Source organism: Pan troglodytes, chromosome 6 (assembly GCF_028858775.2).
Source record: "Pan troglodytes isolate AG18354 chromosome 6, NHGRI_mPanTro3-v2.0_pri, whole genome shotgun sequence".
In the NCBI taxonomy this organism is placed as follows: domain Eukaryota; kingdom Metazoa; phylum Chordata; class Mammalia; order Primates; family Hominidae; genus Pan; species Pan troglodytes.
In genome coordinates, this window is record NC_072404.2 from 12160982 (window position 1) to 12185159 (window position 24178).

Consider the following 24178-nt stretch of genomic DNA (forward strand, 5'->3'; position numbering starts at 1 on the left):
CGTAGAAATATTCACTTTTCTTTTTTTTCTTTTTTCTTTTTTTTTTGAGATGGAGTCTTGCTCTGTCGCCAGGCTGGAGTGCAGTGGCACCATCTCAGCTCACTGCAACCTTCTCCTCCCAGGTTCAAGCGATTCTCCCTGCCTCAGCCTCCCGAGTAGCTGGGATTACAGGTGCGTGCCACCACGCCCGGCTAATTTTTGTATTTTCAGTAGAGACGGGGTTTCACCACGTTGGCCAGCATGCTGTCGATCTCTTGACCTCGTGATCCTCCCGTCTCGTACTCCTTAAGTGCTGGGATTACAGGGATGAGCCACCGCGCCCGGTCAGACGTTCACTTTTCTACCTAATTTTGGATTCTCTTTCTTAAAGACAGTCCCCAGAATGGTAAAATCTTCAGACCCCTACATAAACTGCATCTTCCACCTCCACCTTCAATGTTGACCTTATCTTGAGTGAGGCAATCAGAAATCAATTTTTTTCCTCTTGTACTTTGTTTTGTTTTGTTTTGTTTTGTTTGAGACAGGGTCTCACTCAGTCGTCCAGGCTGGAATACAGTGGTACAATCATGGTTCACCGCAGCCTCGATGTCCTGGGCTCAAGCAATCCTCCTGCCTTAGCCTTTAAAATAGCTGGTACTACAGGCACCCACCATCAGGCCTGGCTAATTTTTTAAAAAATTTTTGTAGAGACGGTGGGTGGAGGAACTCTCATTAGGTTGCCCAGGCTGGTCTTGAACTCCTAGGCTCAAAGGATCCTCCTGTTTCGGCCTCTCAAACTGCTGGAATTTCAGGCATGAGCCACCGCACCCGGCCTTCTCTTACACTTTTTCATACAATAGGCCTGTAGAGCTCTTTTGATATGTGGGAGGAAAGAAAAGATCCCCAGGGAGTGTTATTTCAAAAAAGTAAAGGAAACTGCTGGCACCCGAGGAGAAGCCGGAAACCCGGCAGGGAAAATTTTGCAGAGTCCGGGGTCTTCTTGCAAGGGAGTCCCTGCGAGCTGCCCTGCTGAGCCTGCGCTGGGGCGCGCCCCCTTTAAGGGGCGGGGAAGGGGCGGGGCCTGGCCCCGCTCTCCCAGGGTGCCCCGCGCGCGCGCGCGCCGGCAGTTCGGCCACGTCCCTGGCCACGTCGCGGGCGATCTCGCCATCTTCGCCGCTTCCTCTCAGGGGCCGCCGCCTCCTGAGCCGCCCAGCCCCGGGGCCGCCGCGCTGCGCCGACCGCCACCGCCGCCGCCGCCATGAACATTTTCCGGCTGACTGGGGACCTGTCCCACCTGGCGGCCATCGTCATCCTGCTGCTGAAGATCTGGAAGACGCGCTCCTGCGCCGGTGAGCGGCGGGGGAAGGCCCGGAGAGGCTCGGGCGTGGGGGCCGGGTCTCGCCGAGGACCCGCCGACCTCGGCCACCCCACGGCTCGCGGGGCCTGCGCCGGCCCGACACACCCCCTCGGCCGGCCTAACGGGTGCCCGGACCCGGGGGGCAGCGGCCTGCGGGCCCTCGGGGTGGGCTCCGGGCCGGGTGTCGCAGCGCCGGGCCCCGCTCTGCAGTCGGTCCCCGCGTGAACTTGAGCTGTCGGAGCGCACCCGGCTGCGCGGGGCCCTGCTGTGTCTGAAAAGTTGGCGTGGGACGGGGGGTCCGGCAGGCGTGGCCCCTCTCTGGGCTTGAATGGGGGCGCTTCTCCGGCCGGGATCTCGCGTGGGGGTCCCGGGGTTGCAGGAAACCCGCGAATCAATGGGACGGGCGGGAGGAGGATGGGCAGGACCGTGGCCGGCTGCGCCTGACGTGGCAGCCCAGCTAGCTCGGGAGGTGGGGCGGGCGCCGGGAGAGGTCACTCGGCTCCCCACCCTGCCCGTGCAAGACCGGGCTCTAGGTGTGGTGTAGTGGGGTCGGGTCAGACCTGTCCTTAAGAGTTGTGTGGGCATCGCCCAAGCCCTTGGGTCCAGGATCACACCGCTGGGGAGGGGCTTGCCGGGAGGTCGTCAGTGATTTTCTTGGCGTAATTAATGCTGCTTTGGGAAACGATCTGGTTTTTAAGTGCCTCTATCTAATAATGGGTTCTCTTAAAACTGCGGCGCCCGGGGACCGCCGAGGCCTCCTATGGGCTCCTGCAATTCGTTGCTCCACGTCACCAGTGACCTGGCTGGTTCCCTGATCAAGAGTACAGATTTCATGCAGGCACTGCTAGGAGGCAGTGAAACGAGTCTTTCCCAGATAATAGTTTTGGACTTTTACATTTCGTTAATTTTAAAGGTATAATAATTGAGAGTTTTTAACTTATTTATTATTATTTTTTTTTTGGAGGCAGGGTCTCGCTCTGTCACCCAGGCTTGAGTGCAGTGTGTGATCACTGCTCACTGCAGCCTCTACCTCCCCTGGCTCAGGTAATCCTCCTGCCTCAGACTCCTGAATAGCTGGGACTCCATGCGTGCACCACCATGCCTGGCTAACTTTTTTTTTTTTTTTTTTTTGCTATTTTTTGTAGACACAAGGTTTCACCATGTTGCCCAGGCTTTAACTTTCTTAAAAATCCCTTAAACTTATTTTTGATGCTCGGCGAAATAATTTCTGTTGAACTCAAGAACTTAATTTTTTCAGAGGCAGTAAAAGATGATCCTGAATTATCTGGGTGCAGAGACTCTATTTACCTGATTTATTTCTAAAAGTTTTGGCGTCTAAAGTCACACTTACATCTGTGAATCTGCTGTCTGCAGGCCTCGCCTGTCTCCTTGGAACATAACTGAGATCCGGGAAGTAAGCAAAACCAAAAGACCTTTGAACAGTTAAGATGGGTGTTACAAAGTCCATGTGCCAGTGTGTTTGACTTGGAGGTTATCTCTCAGTTGATACATAGTTCTGAGAGGTTCAATTGTATGATTTCCAGTGACAGCAAATAACTGCTGCAATTTGGATAAGTGATGTTTAGGCACTTGCTGTATATCATGTAGTCAGCCGAGTGCTTTATATGGCTTATCCCAGGTAGTCATTAAAATAACCTTAGGAGGGCCGGCCGCGATGGCTCATGCCTGTAATCACAGCACTTTGGGAGGCCGAGGCGGGTGGATCACCTGAGGTCAGGAGTTCAAGACCAGCCTCAACATGGAGAAACCCCGTCTCTACTAAAAATACAAAATTAGCCGGGTGTGGTGGTGCATGCCTGTAATCCCAGCTACTCGGTAGGCTGAGGCAGGAGAATTGCTTGAACCTGGGAGGCAGAGATTGTGGTGAGCTGAGATCGCGCCATTGCACTCCAGCCTGGGCAACGAGAGCGAAACCGTCTCTAAATAAATAAATAAATAAATAAATAAATAAACGACCTTAGGAGGTAGGTGCTATTGTTCCCATTCTGTGGAGGTGGGATCTGAGTCTTAGGGAGTGGAATAAATTAGTGATAGAGCCAGGATTGAAGCACAATTAGTAACTCAAAGGATTGGATAGATGAATGTCTAAGGGAGCCTAAATAAACATTTGATACCAAACCACGATGTTTAGATCCTTTTTTGTTACACTCAGATGATGTTAGTTTTTTTGTTTGTTTGTTTGTTTGAAACAGTGGGGCCGATGTCTCACTCTGTCCCCCAGGCTGGAGTGCAATGGCTGTGTCACGGCTCACTACAGCCCCAAACTCCTGGGCTCAAGCGATCCTCCCTCCTCAGCCTCCTGAGTTGCTGGGTACAGGTGTGAGCCACAGTGCCCGGTGATGTTACTTTTAATCTTTAGTTTTGCTTCAAAATCTTTGTGTGAGTCTCTTCATTTTCTTCCATATGTTTTTCAGAATCCCCTCCTCTGGCAAATCATTAAGCCTTGAAGTGTGCTGTCTCCTAAACTTTTATCCAAACTAAGATATTTGGGAGAATTTAGTGCAACTTCAGAATAATGATTTTTTTTTTCTTTCTTTTTTTTTTTTTTTTGAGATGAACTCTTGATCTTGTGCCCCAGGCTGGAGCGCAATGGTGTGATCTCGGCTCACTGCAACCTCTGCCTCCCGGGTTCAAGCGATTCTCCTCAGCCTCCTGATTAGCTGGGACTACAGGTGCTTGCCACCATGCTCGGCTAATTTTTGTATTTTTAGTAGAGACGGAGTTTCACCATGTTGGCCAGGCTGGTCTCGGTCTCCTGACCTCATGATCCGCCCGCTTCGGCCTCACAAAGTGCTGGGATTACAGGCGTAAGCCACTGCGCCTGGCTGTTTGTTTTTTACTATTCACTGTTTTCATTTGAGAGATTCAGGAGCATATAAGGAAAATATGAAATACTTCAGCTAAAATGCTAACGAAGGAAGTGAAATAGATGAGTTAACTTCGTGTGTGTGTGTTTGCCAAGTATTCCCGGGACATTATTAAATTGTTCTTGTTCTCAGACTTAGGATGATTTCTGTCCTGGTTTGTGTGTTTTCCTGATTTTAAGTAAATCACCCAGATCATTTATTCAGAATTAAATGCTAACTTTGACAAGCTGCTTTATTTTTCCATACTAAATTATAAAAGTTGTTTAGAGTCTTTTGAAAGAGTAAGAATTTGATATGAGTTTCTCAAATGACTGGAATAGGAGAAACATGCATCCAGATTGTGTTTCTCATTTTGAAAATACTCATACCGAGGTTCATTTTTAGGATTTTAGCACTGATTTTGAAAATGCTGTTTTAGTCTCGGAACCATGGTGCTTTTTACCCCATAAGGATCAGGGATGAGGCTGACTCGTGTGGAAGCTGGAGATTCTGTGTTCCTCATAGGCAGATTCCAGAACAACTGCCTTTAAGGACCGTTTTAAAGTGGGGGCAGTGAGTTGATCATGTTTGAGGCTGCATTCTCTTGTGGCTGTATCTGCTGTTGTCATTACAGAAGGGTGTCAACATGGAATGTGAGTTTCTCCTATTCTGAATTATCATTGCAGCTCGATCCACGGTATGCTCAAGTTGTCACTTTATTTTTGTCCTAAACACTGACCTACATAACCTCGGAAGAACAAGCGGTGGTTTTAGATGAAGGGCTTCCTATTCAAATTTTCCTGTAGGCCAATGGTTATTAGTGCTGTATCTACTGTAGTGCTGTGTCTATTAGTAGCGTGTATCTACTGTAGCTAGTTATCAGTAGTGTGTATCTACTGGAGCTAGAGGAGTCTGTCTGAGATCCATGACCCCGGGCCTTCCCCCTCTAGTCTGTCTCCTTCCCTCCTTCCCCTGTTGCTTAGATTGTTGTTAGCTGTTATGTAGGTTGTAAACTTTTCATCCTACCAAACCCCATACTGGATCTTATGGTGTCCATACATTTCAGATATGGGACAGTTGATATTTTTGGAGTAATATAGTGGGTAAGATGTGGAGTACTCCAAGAAGCTTTTGCTTCACATATGCAGCTCCCTCTGTAGCTGTTTCGCCTGTGCCCTTTTGAGTGCCAGTCTCTGAGTAATCATTACTCTCATTTATTGACCACCCACTATGTGCAAGGCACTGGCACACAATTCAGAGCAGCAGCTTGCAGCTATTAAAAGTTTTTGTTCTTGGCTGGGCGTGGTGGCTCACGCCTGTAATCCTAGGACTTTGGGAGGCCAAGGCGGGCAGATCATGAGGGCAGGAGATCCAGACCATCCTGGCTAACACGGTGAAACCCCATCTCTATTAAAAATAGAAAAAATTAGCCGGGCGTGGTGGCGGGCGCCTGTAGTCCCAGCTACTCGGGAGGCTAAGGCAGGAGAATGGCATGAACCCGAGAGGTGGAGCTTGCAGTGAGCCGAGACTGTGCACTGCACTCCAACCTGGGTGACAGAGGGAGACTCCGTCTCAAAAAATCAAACAAACAAACAAAAAAAAAGTTTTTGTTCTTGGCCGGTCTTAGTGGCTCATGCCTGTAATTCCAGCACTTTAGGAGGCCAAGGTGGGTGGATCACTTGAGCACAGGAGTTCAAAACCAGCTTGGGCAGCATGGTGAAACCTTGTCTCTACCAAAAATACAAAAGTTAGCCAGCCGTGGTGGTGCACTGTGGTCCCAGCTACTCAGAAGGCTGAGTGGGGAGGATTACTGGAGCCCAGGAAGTCGAGGTTGCAGCGAGCCGTGATCACACCATTGCAGTTCAGCTTGGGTGACAGAGTGAGACTGTCTCAAAAACAAAAAACAAACAAAAGAGAGAAAAGTTTCTATTCTCAAGAAAGCTGCAATGTAGTTGAAATGATAGGAAAATGTACAAAAGATGGCCGGGTACGGTGGCTTACACCTGTAATTCCAGCACTTTGGGAGGCCGAGGTAGGTGGATCACCCGAGTCAGGAGTTCAAGACCAGCTTGGCCAATATGGTGAAACCCATCTCTACTAAAATTACAAAAAAGTTACCCAGGCGTGGTGGCAGGCGCCTGTAGTCCCAGCCACTAGGGAGGCTGAGGCAGGAGAATCGCTTGAACCCAGGAGGCAGAGGTTGCAGTGAGCCGAGATCGCACCACTGCACTCCAGCCTGGGTGACAAGAATGAAACTCTTGTCTCAAAAAAATAAAAATAAAAAATAAATATTAAACTTTGCTGATGGACATAGAAGATGACCTGCATGTATGTTCATACTACGGTCCTGGAGAGCACCCAGGAAGGCTGGTGAGGAAGCAAGATGACATCTCTCCAAATTGATTTCTTAATTCAGAATAGTATCAAAGCTAAAGACAATAAACTGAGTGAAATAATCTGTAATATACCTAAGTGACAAAAGGTTAATATCTATAATAAAGTACTCCTACAAATAAAAACCCAGCTGAAAAATGGGCAAAGTTGGCAATTCACTGAAGAATAACGAAAGACCAATGAAGCATGAAAGGATGCTTAGTCTTGCTAGGAGTTAGGAATTTGAATATGAAAATAGCAGTGCAGGCCAGGTGTGGTGGCAGCGCTTTGGGAGGTCAAAGCTAAAGGATCACTTGAGGCCAGGAGCTTGAGACCAGCCTGGGCAACATAGTGAAACCGTGTCTCTACAAAAAAATGAAAAATTAGCTGGGTGTGGTGGCGTGTACCTGTGTCTTAGCTACTCAGGTGGCTAAGGAGGGAGAATCACTTAAGCCCCAGGCTGCAGCGAGCTGTGATCATGCCATTATACCCTGGGTTGGGCAACTGAGTGAGGTTCTGTCTCAAAAAAAAAAAAACCGGGGGGCGGGCAAGCAAAGAAAAAAGAACAGCAGTACATACCACTGGGTAGGAAAATGTTGGCAAGGATGTGAAGAAAGGGTCTTTTCATTTGGTGTTAGTAGATACGTAAATTGGCATAGCCTTTCTAGGAGAAATTTGACAATATCAAATTTTAAAATGTTCATGTCTTATTTTTGGTTTATGTGTTTTAATTTGCATTATTTGGGGTTACGGATTAAAATTTTTTAATTGATACATTATGATTGGATCTATTTATGGGTACAATTTGATGTTTCAATACACGTGTATGTTGTATAGTCTAATATGGGTAGTTATTTCCGTCACCTCATGTGTTTATCATTTCTTCATTTGAAAACTTCTAACTATTTTGTAATATATAATACCTCATTGGGAAGATTGCTTGAGCCTAGGAGGTCAAGGCTGGAAGCTATGATTGCACCAGTCTACTCCAGCCTGGGCTACAGAGAGAGACCCCATCTCGAAAACAAAACAGAAAACAAAAGACATTTAACCTGGCCCAGTAGGATAAGACAAGAATAATGTTGTTTAATGACTGATTTCCATTTAACAAGTTGTACTCCTTAATATAGATGTTTGGTGTATTTGGTAAGGGGATATCAGTTTCAGAAACATTTACAAAAGTGAGTATTCTGGGAGAGCTTATTACCTGGTAACCTTAGCATGCTTTGATCTCAAAGTGGAGAGAAGCCGACTAGGAGCTGCTCTGGTTTAATAGCAGGTATTCTACTCCCAACCCCTCCAGGAGATTCTTGCCCCACCCCCTTCTGTCTTCAGCTAGGATTCCCATTTTCCTATGAAGACAGGACAGTTTTGTTATTTTAAAGGAAGAAGCTGCTACTTCCTAATCAGGATCTCAGGCTGGGGAAGAACAGTGTGGGACCACGTTAGCATCCGCAGATTTCCAGCAAGGCTGTCCTGCGTGGGCGCTACTCCATGGACCGGCTTCAAACCACACACTGCCCTGTGCGCACCTGGGGCTCTCTCGCCCTCTAGCTAGTAGTTAATTAGGGCAGAGCCCTATTTACAGTCACAGAGACACAGTATGACCTGGACATTCTTCAGAAGTGTTCTCCCAAAATACCACGAAATGAGAATTTGACCCCATGACATGAAGATAAAATGAATCCCATTTCCTTTGTCCATTTATTCATTCAGCAAATATTTTCTGAGTCCTGCTGTGTGTCAGGGCCCAGTGTCCCATGCAGGGAATACAAGATGGAATAAGGCATGACCCCAGCCTTTAAAGATCTTGGTACTGAATGGGGTTTTTGGGGAGAGGAGAGGCAGGAACCACATCATCACAGTGTATTTTTATAAGTACCGTAATTGGAGCTAGGGCAGCAGCTGGCATGAAGCAGTTCCCCTTATATGCTTGCTGAATGAATCAACAGTCCTGAGGGAGGGCATCTTCAGAGATGACATCCCAGAGGAGGTGGGATATGAGCTGGGTCCCCACGGGGGCTGGTAAAGACAATATGATGGTCCCTGGTTTTCAGTATAGGAATGTTGGGAATGAGGACACAATTTCAAATCTGCCTGGCTTCCAAAGTTCTGTTAGAGTAAAACCCTTTCCCACAAAATTCACCTACCTGTATCCTGTATGTTTATATTTAAAATATTGGAAAGAACCATATAGGAAATAAGCTGGAAATTGATTTGTCAAGGCTTCAACAAACACCAGATATGGTCTGACTGCTCCCTGTTCTTTCTTCTTCCCCCTCTGAAACCTCCCATTTTCTTGGTTAGTAGCAGCCTTGTTATTTCCCCTTTGGAACATTGATCTCTGTAGGAAGAAATAAGTTATCCGTTACTGGGGAAAAGACTAAGCAGAGCAGATTCACTGTCCGTGTCTCCTCCTTTGGCCCTTTGGTTTCTATTGATGGATCTGGAAGGGTGGCATCAACATTTTTTTCCATTTCTATTTAGATGTGTATGTGAATAGGCTGAGACTACAGTTATTCATCTGAGAAAGTAACATTCTTACATTCAGGTTTTCAGTTTCAGCAAGCTGCAAAATGATTGTTCATAAAATATTGAAAAACAACATGTAATACAAATATTAGCCAGGTGTGGTGGTGCACCCACCTGTAGTCCCAGCTACTCAGGAGGCTGAGGTGGGAGGATCACCTCAGCCCAGGGAGGTCAAAGGTACAGTGGGCTGTACTTGTGCCACGACACTCCAGCCTGGGCAACAGAGTGAGACCCAGTCTCAAAAAAAGAAAAGAAAAATAATGTGCTTTTCACGTTCCAGAGGAGTGTTGTGAATCATTTGGGTGAAGTGACTTTTCTGTTAAATTCATACTTACTAAAATGTGTAGTGGTGTGAAGTTTGCATTATAGGTGAGGGTGGGTGGGTTCTGACATTTAGTCAGCCTTCAGTTTCTTTAATGCATTTGCTCAGTCTCCAGCATCTGAAACCCATAGTTCGCGTCCTTTGTCACATAAATATTTGGCCAAATATAGATGTCAGAAAAGCTGTGTGCACACCACATAAATGTCCAGCCTTCCTGGCTGAGTGTGGCTGTGCCATGCAGTGCTCTGGAGGTGGGTTGGTGGTTGGAAGTGGAAACACAGTTTCAAGGCTTTAAAAAAGACAGCTGCTTTTGAAGACCGGCTGTAGTTGTGGGTTCATACCTTCATGTTGTCCTAGCATTCAGGAACATTTTTATACAAATACAATGGAATTTCTATTTTATTTTAATTAATTTATTTTTTGAGACAGGGTCTTGCTCTGTCACCCAGGCTAGAGTGCAGGGATGTGACCACAGCTCACTCAGCCTCAGCCTCCTGGAGTCACGCAATCCTCCCACCTCAACCTCCCATGTAGCTGGGGCCACAGGTGTGTGCCACCTTGCCTGGCTATCACTTTTCTATTTTTCGTAGAGATGGAGTCTGGTCTCAAACTCCTGGGCTCAAGCGATTCTCCCGCCTTAGCCCCCCTATATGTGGAGATTATAGGCATGACCACTATGCCCAACTGAGAGGGAAGCTTTAAAAATCTTAACATATCCAAGTAATTGCCGCTCTTAGCAAAGAAGTCACCATGGGAGGTGATGCCATTATTCCAGCGGGAGTTCCTGCCCAACTCTTACCTGAGTCGGTGCTTCTCATCTATTCCTCATCCCCCTTAATCACAGTAGACTCCATCTCCATTCTCAAAAGATTTCTCACCATGGAGATACTGTTTTACCATGCAAAGAAGGGGCCAGGCGAGGTGGCTCATACCTGTAATGCCAACACTTTGGGAAGCTGGGCCCAGGAGTTCAAGACCGGTGTGGGCAACATGGTGAACAAAAAAATTGTTTAAAAATTAGCTGGGTGTGGTAGTTCACACCTCTAGTCCCACCTACTCTGGAGGCCGAGGTGGGAAGATTGCTGAAGCCCAGGAGGTCAAGGCTACAGTGAGCTTGATCGTGCCTCTGCACTCCAGCCTGGGCAGCAGAGGGAGACCCTGTCTCAGGGGAAAACAAAAAAGAAAAATCTGAGTGTAAGAGACAAGTTATAACACTAAATGACAGCAGAATTATTGAGAAATTTGTTCCTACTTAAGGTGATATATTTGAGAAGTAAAAGGTTCGTTTGAATGATACACATCCTGGCATAATAAAGCCCCTTTCCTGTGGTCGCCCTTTATAGTGAGACAGAAAAGCCTGTTAGAGCCTCCCAAAAGGAGCATGTTTGGGAATAGGAAGGGATAGAAAAACTACAACTGCTCTTGTTCATTCAGAGCCATCCCTAGACCTGGGCCTTGACCCCACGCACCCCTCCTTCCCTGTCTGCACTCCCTGCACAGTGTGATCCACAGGAATCCCAAAGCTCTTCAGGCCCTTCTAATACTTCCGTTCTGTTTCTCTAGGTATTTCTGGGAAAAGCCAGCTTCTGTTTGCACTGGTCTTCACAACTCGTTACCTGGATCTTTTTACTTCATTTATTTCATTGTATAACACATCTATGAAGGTATGGTATGCCATCCACAGGAATGTATTTCATCTACAGTGCACAGGTCTATGGAAACTTAATTTAGGTCAGCTGTGTATTTTTAATTAAAATGCTCCAAAAATAATGTCTTAATATGCTGTTCTTGACTTTAAAACTTTCAGACCACCTTGTATATATAACTAGGACTAAACGAGCTATCAGTAAGCATACATTTTTGGTTTCAAAACTAGTTAATTAAAATACTTTGAAGTTGGAACTTTTTTATTTTAGGTTCCTTAAGTATGATAAATCTAAAGCTCTTGATAACTCTGTAAGAAAGAGCGGTCACTATTATATTTTCAAGTCGTGGGAAATTACAGAGTCCCCAGAGAAATCCAGCAAGTTGGTACATAACAAGGAACGAAAGCAGGACTCCTAGTTGCAGTGTCTCATTTCGCTGCTGTGTGAGGAACTGTCTATAGGCTTCTATCTTTTTTCTTTGCCACTGAGTCAGTTTTTCTTAAACTGTTGTGTGTGTGTCATTTTTATTACATTTGCCATGCTTAAATGATCTCTATACCATCATTTACTTAGTAACGTATTTTTTTAAACCTTTCAACTTGTCCTAATTATTAGTATCTATAACACCTTTGTTGTCTTTCTTATATTTTTTTCTAATTCACATTAAAACAAGTGTATAACTATTAAAATACAAAATGTTTGCACACCACCTAACACTTTGTGTAGCACTGGTGGCACACACCCCACACTGGGGGAAGTTGTGGACTACGTGAGCTTCAGTTCTTTCGCACAGTGTTGAATTCATGCTTGTGAACACCTACAGAGCTGGGAACTGAGGATGCGGCAGAAAATAAGCAGAAGTCTCTAGGCTGGTGTGGGAGAGTACACAGATCATGGCAGTACAAATGACTGCAATTTATGATGGGTGCTACAAAGGAAAAGTATAAGAGTTGCGAACCTATGGATATAAAAAAAATGAAACAGGCCCAGTAGCTCCCGCCTGTAATCCCAGCACTTTGGGAGGCCAAGGTGGGTGGATTGCTTGAGCCAAGGAATCCGAGACCAGCCTGAGCAACATAGTTAGACCCCTGTCTCTAAAAAAAAAAAAAAAAAAAAAAAACAAAAATTAGCCAGGCATGGTGGCATACTCCTGTAGTCCCAACTACTCAGGAGGGTGAGGTGGTAGGATCGCTTGAGCCCTGGAGGTTGAAGCTGCAGTGAGCCATAATTGCACCACTGCACTCCAGCCTGGCAGCCTGGGTGACAGAGCAGGATCCTGTCTGAAGAAAAAAAAAAAAAGAACAGGGGCTCTCAGGATATGTAATAGGAGTCTGATTTCTTTCTTTCTTTCCTTCTTTCTACAAATACTGAGCACCTGTGCACCAGGCACTATTCTAGGCCATTTGGTTATTAGCATACCCAAGGCAGTAATATTTCAACTGAATCCTATTGGTATGGCACCTAAACAACCTCCCCCCAACATTTTGTGTTCAAGAGCATTTTCATAAGCACTGTTGAAAGGAGACAAAGCAGTATGTGAGTCTGGTCTTTACTAAAAAGCAAATTTGAGTCACTTATAATGGATTCTTCATTACCAAATGATGGGAACCTAGTATTCAGGAAATAATGAGCTTACTTAAAAATGGTTAGGTCCCCACTTGTCTAGGCAAGTTAAAACTGCAGGCATTAGAGGTGTGTGAGCAAGAATCCTCTCTCCCCCTCAGGATGCCCAGGTTTCAGAGGAATCCATGCTTGCTTGGTTGTAGTTTCTAAGCACAATGTCCTGAAAGTCTGGTGTGAGACCCGAGGTGCTCGTGTCTTTTTACTTTAACTTCTACGTGCTGGTGAGAGGAGAGAAGCAGCTGTTCTTCTCCAGGAGCTGCTAAGGCCTTAGTGGAAATAACGCCCATCAAGTTTTTATTAATGTTGAGCTGGCCACAGGCTAGGTCCTGGTGAGAGGCCTCTCTGCTGTGAGCCTTGGCTAGATGTGCTGAGGGGGCTCAGTGCATGTGTAGATGGATGTGTGTCTTGTTTATGCATGTAGATTTTGTTTTGTATTTATTCACATACATGGTGAGGAGATCGAGACCATCCTGGCCAACATGATGAAACCCCATCTCTACTAAAAATTAGCTGGGTGTGGCGGCATGCGCCTGTAATCTCAGCTACTGGGGAGGCTGAGGCAGGAGAATTGCTTGAACCCGGGAAGCGGAGGTTGCAGTGAGCCGAGATTGCTCCACTGCACTCCAGCCTGGTGACAGAGCGAGGCTCCGTTTCAAAAAAAAAAAAAGTTAAACTTCCACTTAACATATGACCCAGCAGTCCCACCCCTAAGTACATACCCAAGAGAAGTGAAAACTTACATTCACACAAACACTTGTACGCAAATGTTCACAGCAGCTTTATCCACTGTCCTCCCAAATTAGAAACCACCTGTCCTTCAACTGGTGAGTGAATAAACAAACTGGTGCATCCATACAATGGACCACCAATGGACGCAGCTATAAAAAGGAACAAATTATTAACACTAGGCCCTCACTTAATGTCATTGGTAGGTTCTTGAAGTGAAACAACATACACTGCGACTTGAAGTGAAACAACATACACTGAAGCCAGTTTTACCATAGGCTAATTGACATGAGTAAGAGTTAAGTTCCTACAGCATATTTCCGGTCCCAAAAACACCACCAGACTTTTAAATAAAGACCCAAAACAGGCCGGGTGCTGTGGCTCACGCCTGTAATCCCAGCACTTTGGGAAGCCGAGGCAGGCAGATCACCTGAGGTCAAGAGGTCGAGACCAGCCTGACCAACATGGAAACCCCGTCTCTACTACAGATATAAAAATTAGCTGGGCATGGTGGCAGGCGCTTGTAATCCCAGCTACTTGGGAGGTTGAGGCAGGAGAATCGCTTGAACCTGGGAGGCGGAGGTTGCAGTGAGCCGAGATTGTGCCACTGCACTCCAGCCTGGGCGACAGAGCGAGACTCCATCTCAAAAAATAAATAAATAAAAATAAAAACCGAAACAAACGTGAGCTATACATTTATTTATTTATTTATTTTTTATTTTTTATCTTTTTTGAGACAGAGTCACTCTGTCACCCAGGCTGGAGTGCAGTGGCGAGATCTTGGCTCACTGCAAGCTCCGCCTCCTGGGTTCACACCATTCTCCTGCCTCAGCCTCCTGAGTAGCTGGGACTGTAGGCACCCGCCACCACGCCCGGCTAATTTTTTGTATTTTTTTTAGTAGAGATAGGGTTTCACCATGTTAGCCAGGATGGTCTCGATCTCCTGACCTCATGATCCGCCTGCCTCGGCCTCCCAGAGTGCTAGGATTACAGGCGTGAGCTACCATGCCCAGCCAACGTGAGCTATACATTTAAGAAAGATTAATAAAAGCAACATAATTATTTATCCAGTTTTTGGTGAATCCGTGCATGATGGTGGTCATAGTGGTGGCGGGTTAAATCAAGAAGTATATGTTTACAAACAAAAATTATAAGGAGTACCTCCTACTACCATAAAGTTCAAAAACAAACAATAACAAATATAGCAGGCTCACTGAGTGCTTTTGTACTACATTGTTTATTGTGGTACATATGTATAATTATTGTATACTACTTTATGAATTATTTTACCATAGTTTGTGTTCATTTTCCAACCCACTTACTTCATTTCAGGGTCCCAGGTGGCCAGAGCCTATCCCAGCAGCTCAGCTTCAAGGCGCGAACTTTCCCTCAACTGCACAGGATGCCATTCCATCACGGGGCTCCCCCACACCCACTCACACTAGGACAGTTCACACATGCCAGTTCACCTAACTGGCATCTTTGAGATGTAAGAGGAAACCAGAGTATCTCTGGTGGGAGATTCTCCAAGAGTATCTCTTGGAGAAGACCCACGTGGACTCGGGGAGAGCATGCAAACGCCATGGATGGCGGCCCCAGCCGGGAACCAGTTTCTTTTCTCATCAGTGTTACAACCAAAGGATGTTATTGGCAGACCTGCTATACACACAATAAGTTTGGTTGACTCTCAGATGCATTAGGCTAACTGAAATTGGACCCAGAAGGCAACATACTATGTGACTCCATTTATGTGGCTTTCTAGAAAAGGCAAAACTATGGACAGAGAACATAAGTGTGATTGCACTGCAGGAGGTGAAGGAAGCCTGGGGGAGTTTGACTGCAAAGCGGCAGCATGGCAGAATTTTGGGGATGATGGAACTATTCTGTGTCCTAATTTTGGTGGTGGTTATGCCTCAGAACTGAACACATCCAAAAAAGAGAGTTTTACTATATTTAAGTTTTAAAATTCCAAAAACAAAGCTAAGGAAAAAAATCTTGCCTTTCCAAATACATGGGTGATTAAAAAAGCTGGGGGGGCTGGAACAGTGGCAAGGTATTGACACCTGGTGTTTTTTCTTTTATTTGTAGGTTATCTACCTTGCCTGCTCCTATGCCACAGTGTACCTGATCTACCTGAAATTTAAGGCAACCTACGATGGAAATCACGATACCTTCCGAGTGGAGTTTCTGGTGGTCCCTGTGGGAGGCCTCTCGTTTTTAGTCAATCACGATTTCTCTCCTCTGGAGGTTAGTTTAAAAGGTTACTTAGGTCCAGGCGCGGTGGCTCATGCCTGTAATCCCAGCATTTTGGGAGGCCGAGGCGGAGTTCAGCCTCCACTTTGGGTGGATCATGAGGTCAGGAGTTCGAGACCAGCCTGGCCAACATGGTGCAACACCGTCTCTACTAAAAATACAAAAAATTAGCTGGGTGTGGTGGCACGCACCTGTAATCTCAGTTACTCAGAAGGCTGAGGCAGGAGAATCACTTGAACCCAGGAGGCGGAGGCTGCAGTGAGCCGAGATCACGCCATTGTACTCCAGCCTGGGTGACAGAGCAAGACTGTCTCGAGGGAAAAGAAAAAAGAGGTTATGGCTGGGCGCAGTGGCTCACGCCTGTAATTCCAGCACTTTGGGAGGCCGAGGTGGGCACATCACGAGGTCAGGAGATCGAGACTATACTGGCTAACATGGTGAAACCCCGTCTGTACTAAAAAATAAAAAAAAATTAGCTGGGCATGGTGGCGGGCACCTGTAGTCCCAGCTACTGGGGAGGCTGAGGCAGGAGAATGGCGTGAACCTGGGAGGTGGAGCTTGCAGTGAGCTGAGATTGTGCCACTACACTCCAGCCTGGGCAAGAGAGTAAGACTCCGTCTCTCAAAAAAAAAAAAAGAGGTTATTTAGGTCTGGGCCTGGTGGCTCACCACACTTGTAATCACAGCATTTTGGGAGGCCGAGGTGGGCAGATCACTTGAGGTCAGAGGTTCAGGCATTCAGCCTGGCCAACATGGTGAAACCCTGTCTCTATTAGAAATACAAAAATTGGCCATGCGCAGTGGCTCACGCCTGTAATCCCAGCACTTTGGGAGGCTGAGGCAGGTGGGACACGAAGTCAAGGGATTGAGACCATCCAGCTAACACGGTGAAACCCCGTCTCTACTAAAAATACAAAAAACTAGCTGGGCGTGGTGGCGGGCGCCTGTAGTCCCAGCTACTTGGGAGGCTGAGGCAGGAGAATGGCGTGAACCTGGGAGGCGGAGCTTGCAGTGAGCCAAGATCGCGCTACTGCACTCCAGCCTGGGCGACAGAGCGAGACGCTGTCTCAAAAAAAAAGAAGAAAGAAAATCAAAAATTAGCTGGGTGTGGTATCGCATGCCTGTAATCCCAGCTACTCAGGAGGCTGAGGCAGGAGAACCACTTAAACCTGGAGGCGGAGGTTGCAGTGAGCCGAGATCGAGCCACTGCACTCCAGCCTTAGCGACAGAGCAAGACTCCATCTAAAGAAAAAAAATTAATTTCATGGTCATGTCTGGTTATCTAGAACGGACCTATTTGCATGTTTGCAGATCGTGTAGGTTTTCATGGAGTTTTTGTTTTTATTTTCTGGTTTGGCAAACTCTAGTGCAATGTTCATGACTGGTGTAAAAAATCGTAGATGAGAATTAAGCACCCACATATTTAGGTGTCTGCTGACAGCTTACTGTCTGATTCATTTGAAATAGAAACTTGAAACTGTATTTCATTATCTTGACTTCTGTGGTACCAAACATAGAGCCCTGCCTGTCCCAGTGTGGGAAGAACAAGGTTTCCCTCCTGTAGCCCACATTTTGTTTGCTTTTCACGTACAGATGTGCACTGATGTCGTGTCTGTGACCCTGCTTAGCAGCACTCTGCACCTCTTGCCTTTAGGAAAGCTGGTTTGTGGTGCCCCTAGTACTGTGCAGTGAGCTGATCTGCTCCCGAGTGCCTCTTCTTTCCCTGCTGAACAGGCAAACGGTGCTGCTTCACATCCTGGGGCCGATCAAGTCACTGTGCTACCCTGGGTGTCTGATGGGTGCTGGGAGCGCCTGGACTTTTCTTTTTTTTTTTTTGAGACAGAGTCTTGCTGTCACCCAGGCTGGAGTGCAGTGGCATGATCTCGGCTCACTGCAACCTCCGCCTCCTGGGTTCAAGCGATTCTCCTGCCTCAGCCTCCCGAGTAGCTGGGATTACAGGCACCCACCATCATGCCTGGCTAATTTTTGTATTTTTAGTAGAGACCGGGTTTCACCATGTTTTCCAGGCTGGTCTTGAATTCCTGATCTCAGGTGATCTGCCTGTCTTGGCTTCCCAAAGTGCTGGGATTACAGGCATGAGCCACCACACCCAGCCATGCCTGGACTTTTAAAACACTCAAGGACCCTCTGAAAGTCCTTCTATCATCATCGTGAATAAAGTCATACGCTGGGCAGAGAATTTCCATAATTACAGTTGTGACTTCTACCCCTTTGATTTAACCACACCAGAAAGCTTAAGGAATAAGAAAAATAGTGAAAATATTTCAGTAGTTTGGCAAGATCAGTCAGTGAGGAAAAACAGCAGTGAGGAAGTGGAAGGAGCTTATCAATTGTCAGTATTGTCAATCCTGGCGGAAAGCAGGGTTGATTTGGTATCCCAGATCTGGAGCAGGACAAGCTTGTCCAGGAGAAACCTCTGTATGTAGATTCATAGAAAATTGAAGAGGGAAGAATAAACCTGGAGAGACAAGGTGATGAAAATTCAAAGAGGTAGAGGTGTCCAGGTTACCCAGCTTGTCACACTGGCAGTGCCTTGCCTCTTAAAGATTGCTTAAGTTTCTGTGATTTATGCCAGGAGTCCTCAACCCCTGGGCCACTGACTGGTACTGGTTCATAGCCTGTTAGGAACCAGGCCACTCAGGAGGAGATGAGCCGTGGGTGAGCAAGTGAAGCTTCATTGTATTTATAGCTGCTCCCCATCACTCACATTACCGCCCAAGCTCCACCTCCTGTCAGATAACTGGCAGCATTCAATTCTCATAGGAGCACAAGGCATTCAATTCTCATAGGAGCATGAGCCCTATTGTGAACTGTGCATCTGAGGGATCTAGGTTGCGTGCTCCTTATGAAAATCTAATGCCTGATGATCTGTCACTGTCTCCCATCACCCCCAGATAGGACCATCTAGTTGCAGGAAAACAAGCTCAGGGCTCCTACTGATTCTGCATTACGACGAGTTGTATAATTATTTCATTGTATATTATAGTAATAACAGAAGTAAAGTGCACAATGATTGCAGTGTGCTTGAATCATCCCGAAACCATCCATCCACCCTGCTGGTCTGTGGAAAAATTGTCTTCTATGAAACCGATCACTGGTGTCAAAAAGGCTGGGACCACTGGGTTATGCAGTTGCCAAGCTGTTGTTCTATTTTGGGCCGACATGCCCCACTCCCCACTCATCTTAAGCTGCTTTGTGGTAAAGAAAGCAAGAGTGTTTCCTCTGAGCTCCTGGTGGGCAGTGGGTCGTGATGGAAGCTTGCCATTTCTCTTCCAGATCCTCTGGACCTTCTCCATCTACCTGGAGTCCGTGGCTATCCTTCCGCAGCTCTTTATGATCAGCAAGACTGGGGAGGCCGAGACCATCACCACCCACTACCTGTTCTTCCTGGGCCTCTATCGTGCTTTGTATCTTGTCAACTGGATCTGGCGCTTCTACTTTGAGGGCTTCTTTGACCTCATTGCTGTGGTGGCCGGCGTAGTCCAGACCATCCTATACTGTGACTTCTTCTACTTGTACATTACAAAAGGTATGTTGGGTGCGACCTGCGTTGTTTCTAGAGTGACGTGTTCTTTTAGGAGTGCCCTTGCCCAGCACTCTTCTAATCTGGCACTCTCTCATAAACTGGCTCCAGAGAAACACTTTCATGATTGGCCAATAATATTCTGGATCAGGATGTTGTCTTTTTAAATATAGGAACCCTTTTTCTTTTGCAATAGCTTTTCCTAAAGTGACACATTTTCACTGTAAAAGATTCATCTGGTGTTTCAGTGAACATTAACACCAGATACCTCTCTATGCATACACAGACACATGACTTAAACTTACATTGCTGTTCTATACACTGCTTTTATCCCCTCACGTTTTTCATGTCACTAGAAATCTACATAATTTTCAGTAGCCACAGAGTGTTTCATTATGTGCATGTACCATAATTTATTTACCCAGCCCCCATTCATGGGTGGTCAGGCTGTTACTGGTTTGCTGTTAAAATCCAGTCATTAAATCAGCATCCTTGTGTATATGTGTTTTTGCATTTGTATGAACATAGGACATGTGAACTTTACAAATATTTGATGAAAGCTATCATCCTTGTTCAGAAAAAAAAAAAAAACATATTTATGCCAGGTGCAGTGGCTCACGCCTGTAATCGAGCACTTTGGGAGGCCGAGGCGGGCGGATCGTGAGGTCAGGAGATCGAGACCATCCTGGCTAACACGTGAAACCCCGTCTCTACTAAAAATACAAAAAACTTAGCCAGGCGTGGTGGCGGGCGCCTGTAGTCCCAGTTACTCGGGAGGCTGAGGCAGGAGAATGGTGTGAACCTGGGAGGCGGAGCTTGCAGTGAGCCCAGATCGTGCCACTGCACTCCAGCCTGGGTGACAGTGCGAGACTCTCTCTCTCTCAAAAAAAAAAAAAAAAGATATTTACACAAATGCACCCAAATGCATGTATATAGTTTTGAGGGGTTCAGGAGCCCCTGAAACCCAACCACAGATCCCAGGCTAAAAATCCAGCTATACAATAAAATTCCTAATGGTGGAATTGCTAGGTAAAAAGCATATATAGGTCGGGTGCGATGGCTCACGCCTATAATCTCAGCACTTTGGGAGGCCGAGATGGGTGAATCGTCTGAGGTCAGGAGTTCGAGACTAGCCTGACCAACATGGCGAAACCCCATCTCTACTAAAAATACAAAATTAGCCGGGTGTGGTGGCACATGGCCTGTAATCCCAGCTACTTGGGGGGCTGAGGCAGGAAAATCTCTTGAACCCGGGAGGCAGAGGTTGCAGTGAGCTGATATCACGCCATTGCACTCCAGCCTGGGGAACAAGAGCAAAACTCTGTCTCAAAAAAAAAGAAAGAAAGAAAAGAGCATATATGTCTTATCTCTTTCCTTTTGTTTTTTTTGAGAGCGAGTCTCTCTCACCCAGGCTAGAATGCAGTGGCTTGCTCTCAGCTCACTGCAACCTCTGCCTCCCAAGTTCAAGCGAGTCTGCTGTCTCAGCCTCCCGAGTAGCTGAGATTACAGTCACGCACTACCATGCCTGGCTAATTTTGTTTTGTTTTGTTTTGTTTTGAGACTGAGTCTCGCTCTGTCACACAGGCTGGAGTGCAGTGGCGCAATCTCGGCTCACTGCAACCTCCACCTTGCAGCTTCAAGTGATTCTCGTGCCTTGACCACCCTAGTAACTGGGATTACAGGTGCGCACCACCACGCCCGGCTAATTTTTGTATTTTTAGTAGAGACGGGGTTTCACCTTGTTGGCCAGGCTGGTCTTGAACTCCCAACCTCGTGATCCGCACACCTCAGCCTCCCAAAGTACTGGGATTACAGGCGTGAGCCACCACGCCTAGCTTTTTTTTTTTTTTTTGAGACAGAGTTTTGCTCTTGTTGCCCAGGCTGGAGTGCAATGGTGCAATCTTGGCTCACCGCAACCTCCACCTCCTGTGTTCAAGCGATTCTCCTGCCTCAGCCTCCTGAGTAGCTGGGATTACAGGCATGCACCACCACGCCCAGCTAATTTTTGTATTTTTAGTAGAGATGGAGTTTCTCTATGTTGGTCAGGCTGGTCTCGAACTCCCAACCTCAGGTGATCCTCCTGCCTCAGCCTCCCCAAGTACTGGGATTACAGGCATGAGCCACTGTGCCCAGCCTAATTTTTGTATTTTTATTAGAGATGGTGTTTCACCATGTTGGCTAGGCTGGTCTTGAACTCTTGACCTCAGGAGATCCGCCCACCTCTGCCTCCCACAGTGCCTGAAGTATAGGCGTGAGCTACCTCACCCAGCCATCCTTTGTGTTTTTTTTTTTTTTTTAATCTTTTTAAAGAGACAGGGTCTCACTCTGTTACTCAGGCTGCAAGAATGCAGTGGTGTGATCCTTCCTCACTGCAGTCCCAAACTCCTGGGCTCAAGTGATCCTCCCTGCTCATCCTCCTGAGTAGCTGGGACTACAGGTGCATGCCACCACACCTGGTTCTTTAAAAAAATTTTTTTTTATAGAGATGGGGTCGCTCTCACTTTTTTTGCCCAGGCTGGTCTTGAACTCCTAGCTTCAAGGGATCCTCCCACCCTGGCCTGCCAAAGTACTGGGATTACAGGCATGAGCCACTGCATCCGGCCTTTATGTTATAGTACCCAGAATTTCATAGGCCTCCCTACATAAGCTATATTTTACTATATATTGATTAGGGTGAAAGTCATAATAACAAAAAGCCACTGTGAATTTAGTGGTACTTTCAATCAAATTTGTATTTTTAAAATACAATTGCTTATTTCCTATACCTTACTATGTAGAATCTTGTGTGTGGGAGACTTCTAGGAATGGGAAGGAGGAAGCTAAGTGTGTCAATATCAGTAACCTTTTGTTTTCTTTTCTTCTCTTTGAAATTCTAGTACTCAAGGGAAAGAAGCTCAGTTTGCCAGCATAAGTGCCAAAGACCATCACCAGCATCTGTCCTTCAGGGTGCTCGGACAGAATTCTTACCACAGCAAAGGCATAAGATGCTTGATACGGAAAATCAGAAACTTAACTCTTTTGTTGCAGATAGTCATCAGTGGCTCTGTAAAAACGCAGAGGAAAAGAGCCAGAAGGTTTCTGTTTAATGCATCTTGCCTTATCTTTTTTTATTACTGTGTACAAAGATTTTTTTACACAAAGAAACTTAATGCTGTATTAATAAATTCAGTGTGTAGCTTCAATTGGGATAGTTCCAAAAGTGAAGATTTTGTGAGGAATAAGTGCAAATTTTTTTTATTTTAAAAAATTCTTTGAAACTCTTAAGTCTTTGTGTCTGCAATGAAATTGTACTCCTTGACAGTTGATAGATTATATATTCTTCCATCCCTCAAACTTGCATTCCACTATATTTATTTTTTGGCAAAAGATGAGCTGTATTTGTTTGAAATCTGAGACACTATGTTCAATTGGATGTATCTGTTCAAATTTATTCCCACGTGATGTGGAAGTCCTTCGTTGGATGTCACACTACTACATTTAAGGTTGGTAAGGATGACTTGGAGGTCCATGGTTTTCATTACCAACATTTTAAGATTCTGAATGTCGATGGAGTCTCACTGAAGAGTCACCAAAGGTGCCTGCCCTCCTCCCCTGCTGGGAAGTGTCAGTTGGAGACTGTCCCAAGGGTGCTGAAGAATCCAGTGGCAGGGGTTCTGGCTGCTTTCCATCTGAGTGTGGGATGGGAGGGGTGTTCATGATCATTTGGATATAGCAATCTACTCTGAGAAATGGAACACAAGGAGTTACCTATCACTTTCACTTATAATTCCAAAAGATGACTACAACCATGTCCATGCTCAGATTCAAACAGTTTTCCATATCACTTTTGGGTGGTAAGATGATTTACAATTTTTTTTTTAATTGGCAGCACCACTAACCATTCCTTACATTCTTTTTTGTATGTGTGGTTTTCTTTTTATTTAACCCACAGCCGACATCATAGTTTCTTGTTTTGTTTTGTTTTACAGAGCTGTTGCATGACTTATGTTACCATCCTAAAAAACACTATATTAAACATGGAATAAATTGTCTTTTTATGAATTAGGCTTTTTGAACATCCTGTGTTGGGATTTTTTTGTTTTTCAATTGGCAACAAAAGCTCTGTAGGGCTGCAGACATTTAAAGTTCACATAATCATCTGTAAGACATTATGTATTTTGTGGAAATACTAGAATTTTTTTCCTGATTTTGCCATTATATGGATTTGCTATTTTTTGATTAATGCAAAAGTATATGACTTTGTTTTTTATGTGATATACCATAAATATTAAAGTGTTGAATACTAACAGTGCTGACTACAAGAAGGATGTAGTATTTTTGCTTTCTGCATTACAACGTCTTCTGGAGGAAGGGAGCAGGATGAGTTTCATTTGTATCTAGTGTGTGTCTTAACATCTTTCTAAATCGGCAGTGTAACTGCATAGTTTAACTTCCTGTCTGTCTCCCTCATTTTACTCTTCCCTCCTTGCCTTATGTTTTGGCTTTTGTGTATCAGAGCATCTTTCTTTGCAGCATCCTAGTCTTGCTTCAGTTTCTGTGGTCTCTTTTCATCCTGCTTGAAGATTCGGAGTGTGGAAGGAGGCTAGGAAGTCTGGTGCAGTAGGTGAGCAGACCTCTTGCTGCCCAGCCCAGGGTGGGTGGGGCGCACACCTGTCTTTATGCATGCAAATCCGATACACCTGGCGCATCCTCTGGAGAGCACAACGCATGGAAAGGTCTGGAAGCTCTGTGTAGCGATTCCTTCTGCAGTCATCCTACCCAAGTTAAAGTAACTTTGGCTATGTTACCACCGTTTTGGTCACCCAGGAGGACATCTTAGCAAGGGTGCCTGCGAGGGAGTGTGGGACTGGGCCTCATCCTCGCCGGCGTTGGAAACCAAGGCCTTGTATGCCACGCCTTATAAAGCACTGTTTCACAGTTACTTTCACTTCCCGAATAAAGGTTACCAGGTAATTAA

General features: G+C 45.8%; 1 protein-coding gene across 2 annotated transcripts; it reads left to right on the plus strand.

Annotated features, from left to right (window-relative positions):
- The first annotated feature begins 961 nt into the window (after positions 1-961).
- Positions 962-24178, plus strand: KDELR2 (KDEL endoplasmic reticulum protein retention receptor 2). 2 transcript variants are annotated; one of them, XM_016946003.3, is made up of 5 exons: positions 962-1328; positions 10994-11094; positions 15514-15672; positions 18975-19227; positions 22098-24178. In XM_016946003.3, the coding sequence occupies exons 1-5, from the start codon at positions 1238-1240 to the stop codon at positions 22130-22132; spliced, it is 639 nt and encodes a 212-aa protein (XP_016801492.1). In that variant the 5' UTR covers positions 962-1237; the 3' UTR covers positions 22133-24178. The 2 variants fall into 2 exon arrangements, with proteins under 2 accessions (XP_016801492.1, XP_016801493.1); XM_016946004.3 differs by lacking the exon at positions 18975-19227 and having other exon boundaries at positions 1069-1328.

Coding starts and splice junctions, on each gene's coding strand:
- KDELR2 (XM_016946003.3), top strand. CDS start 1,238: ATGAACATTTTCCGGCTGACTGGGGACCTGTCCCACCTGGCGGCCATC. Junction 11,095..15,513: donor TGTATAACACATCTATGAAG/GTATGGTATGCC, acceptor TTTTATTTGTAG/GTTATCTACCTTGCCTGCTC. Junction 15,673..18,974: donor ACGATTTCTCTCCTCTGGAG/GTTAGTTTAAAA, acceptor TTTCTCTTCCAG/ATCCTCTGGACCTTCTCCAT.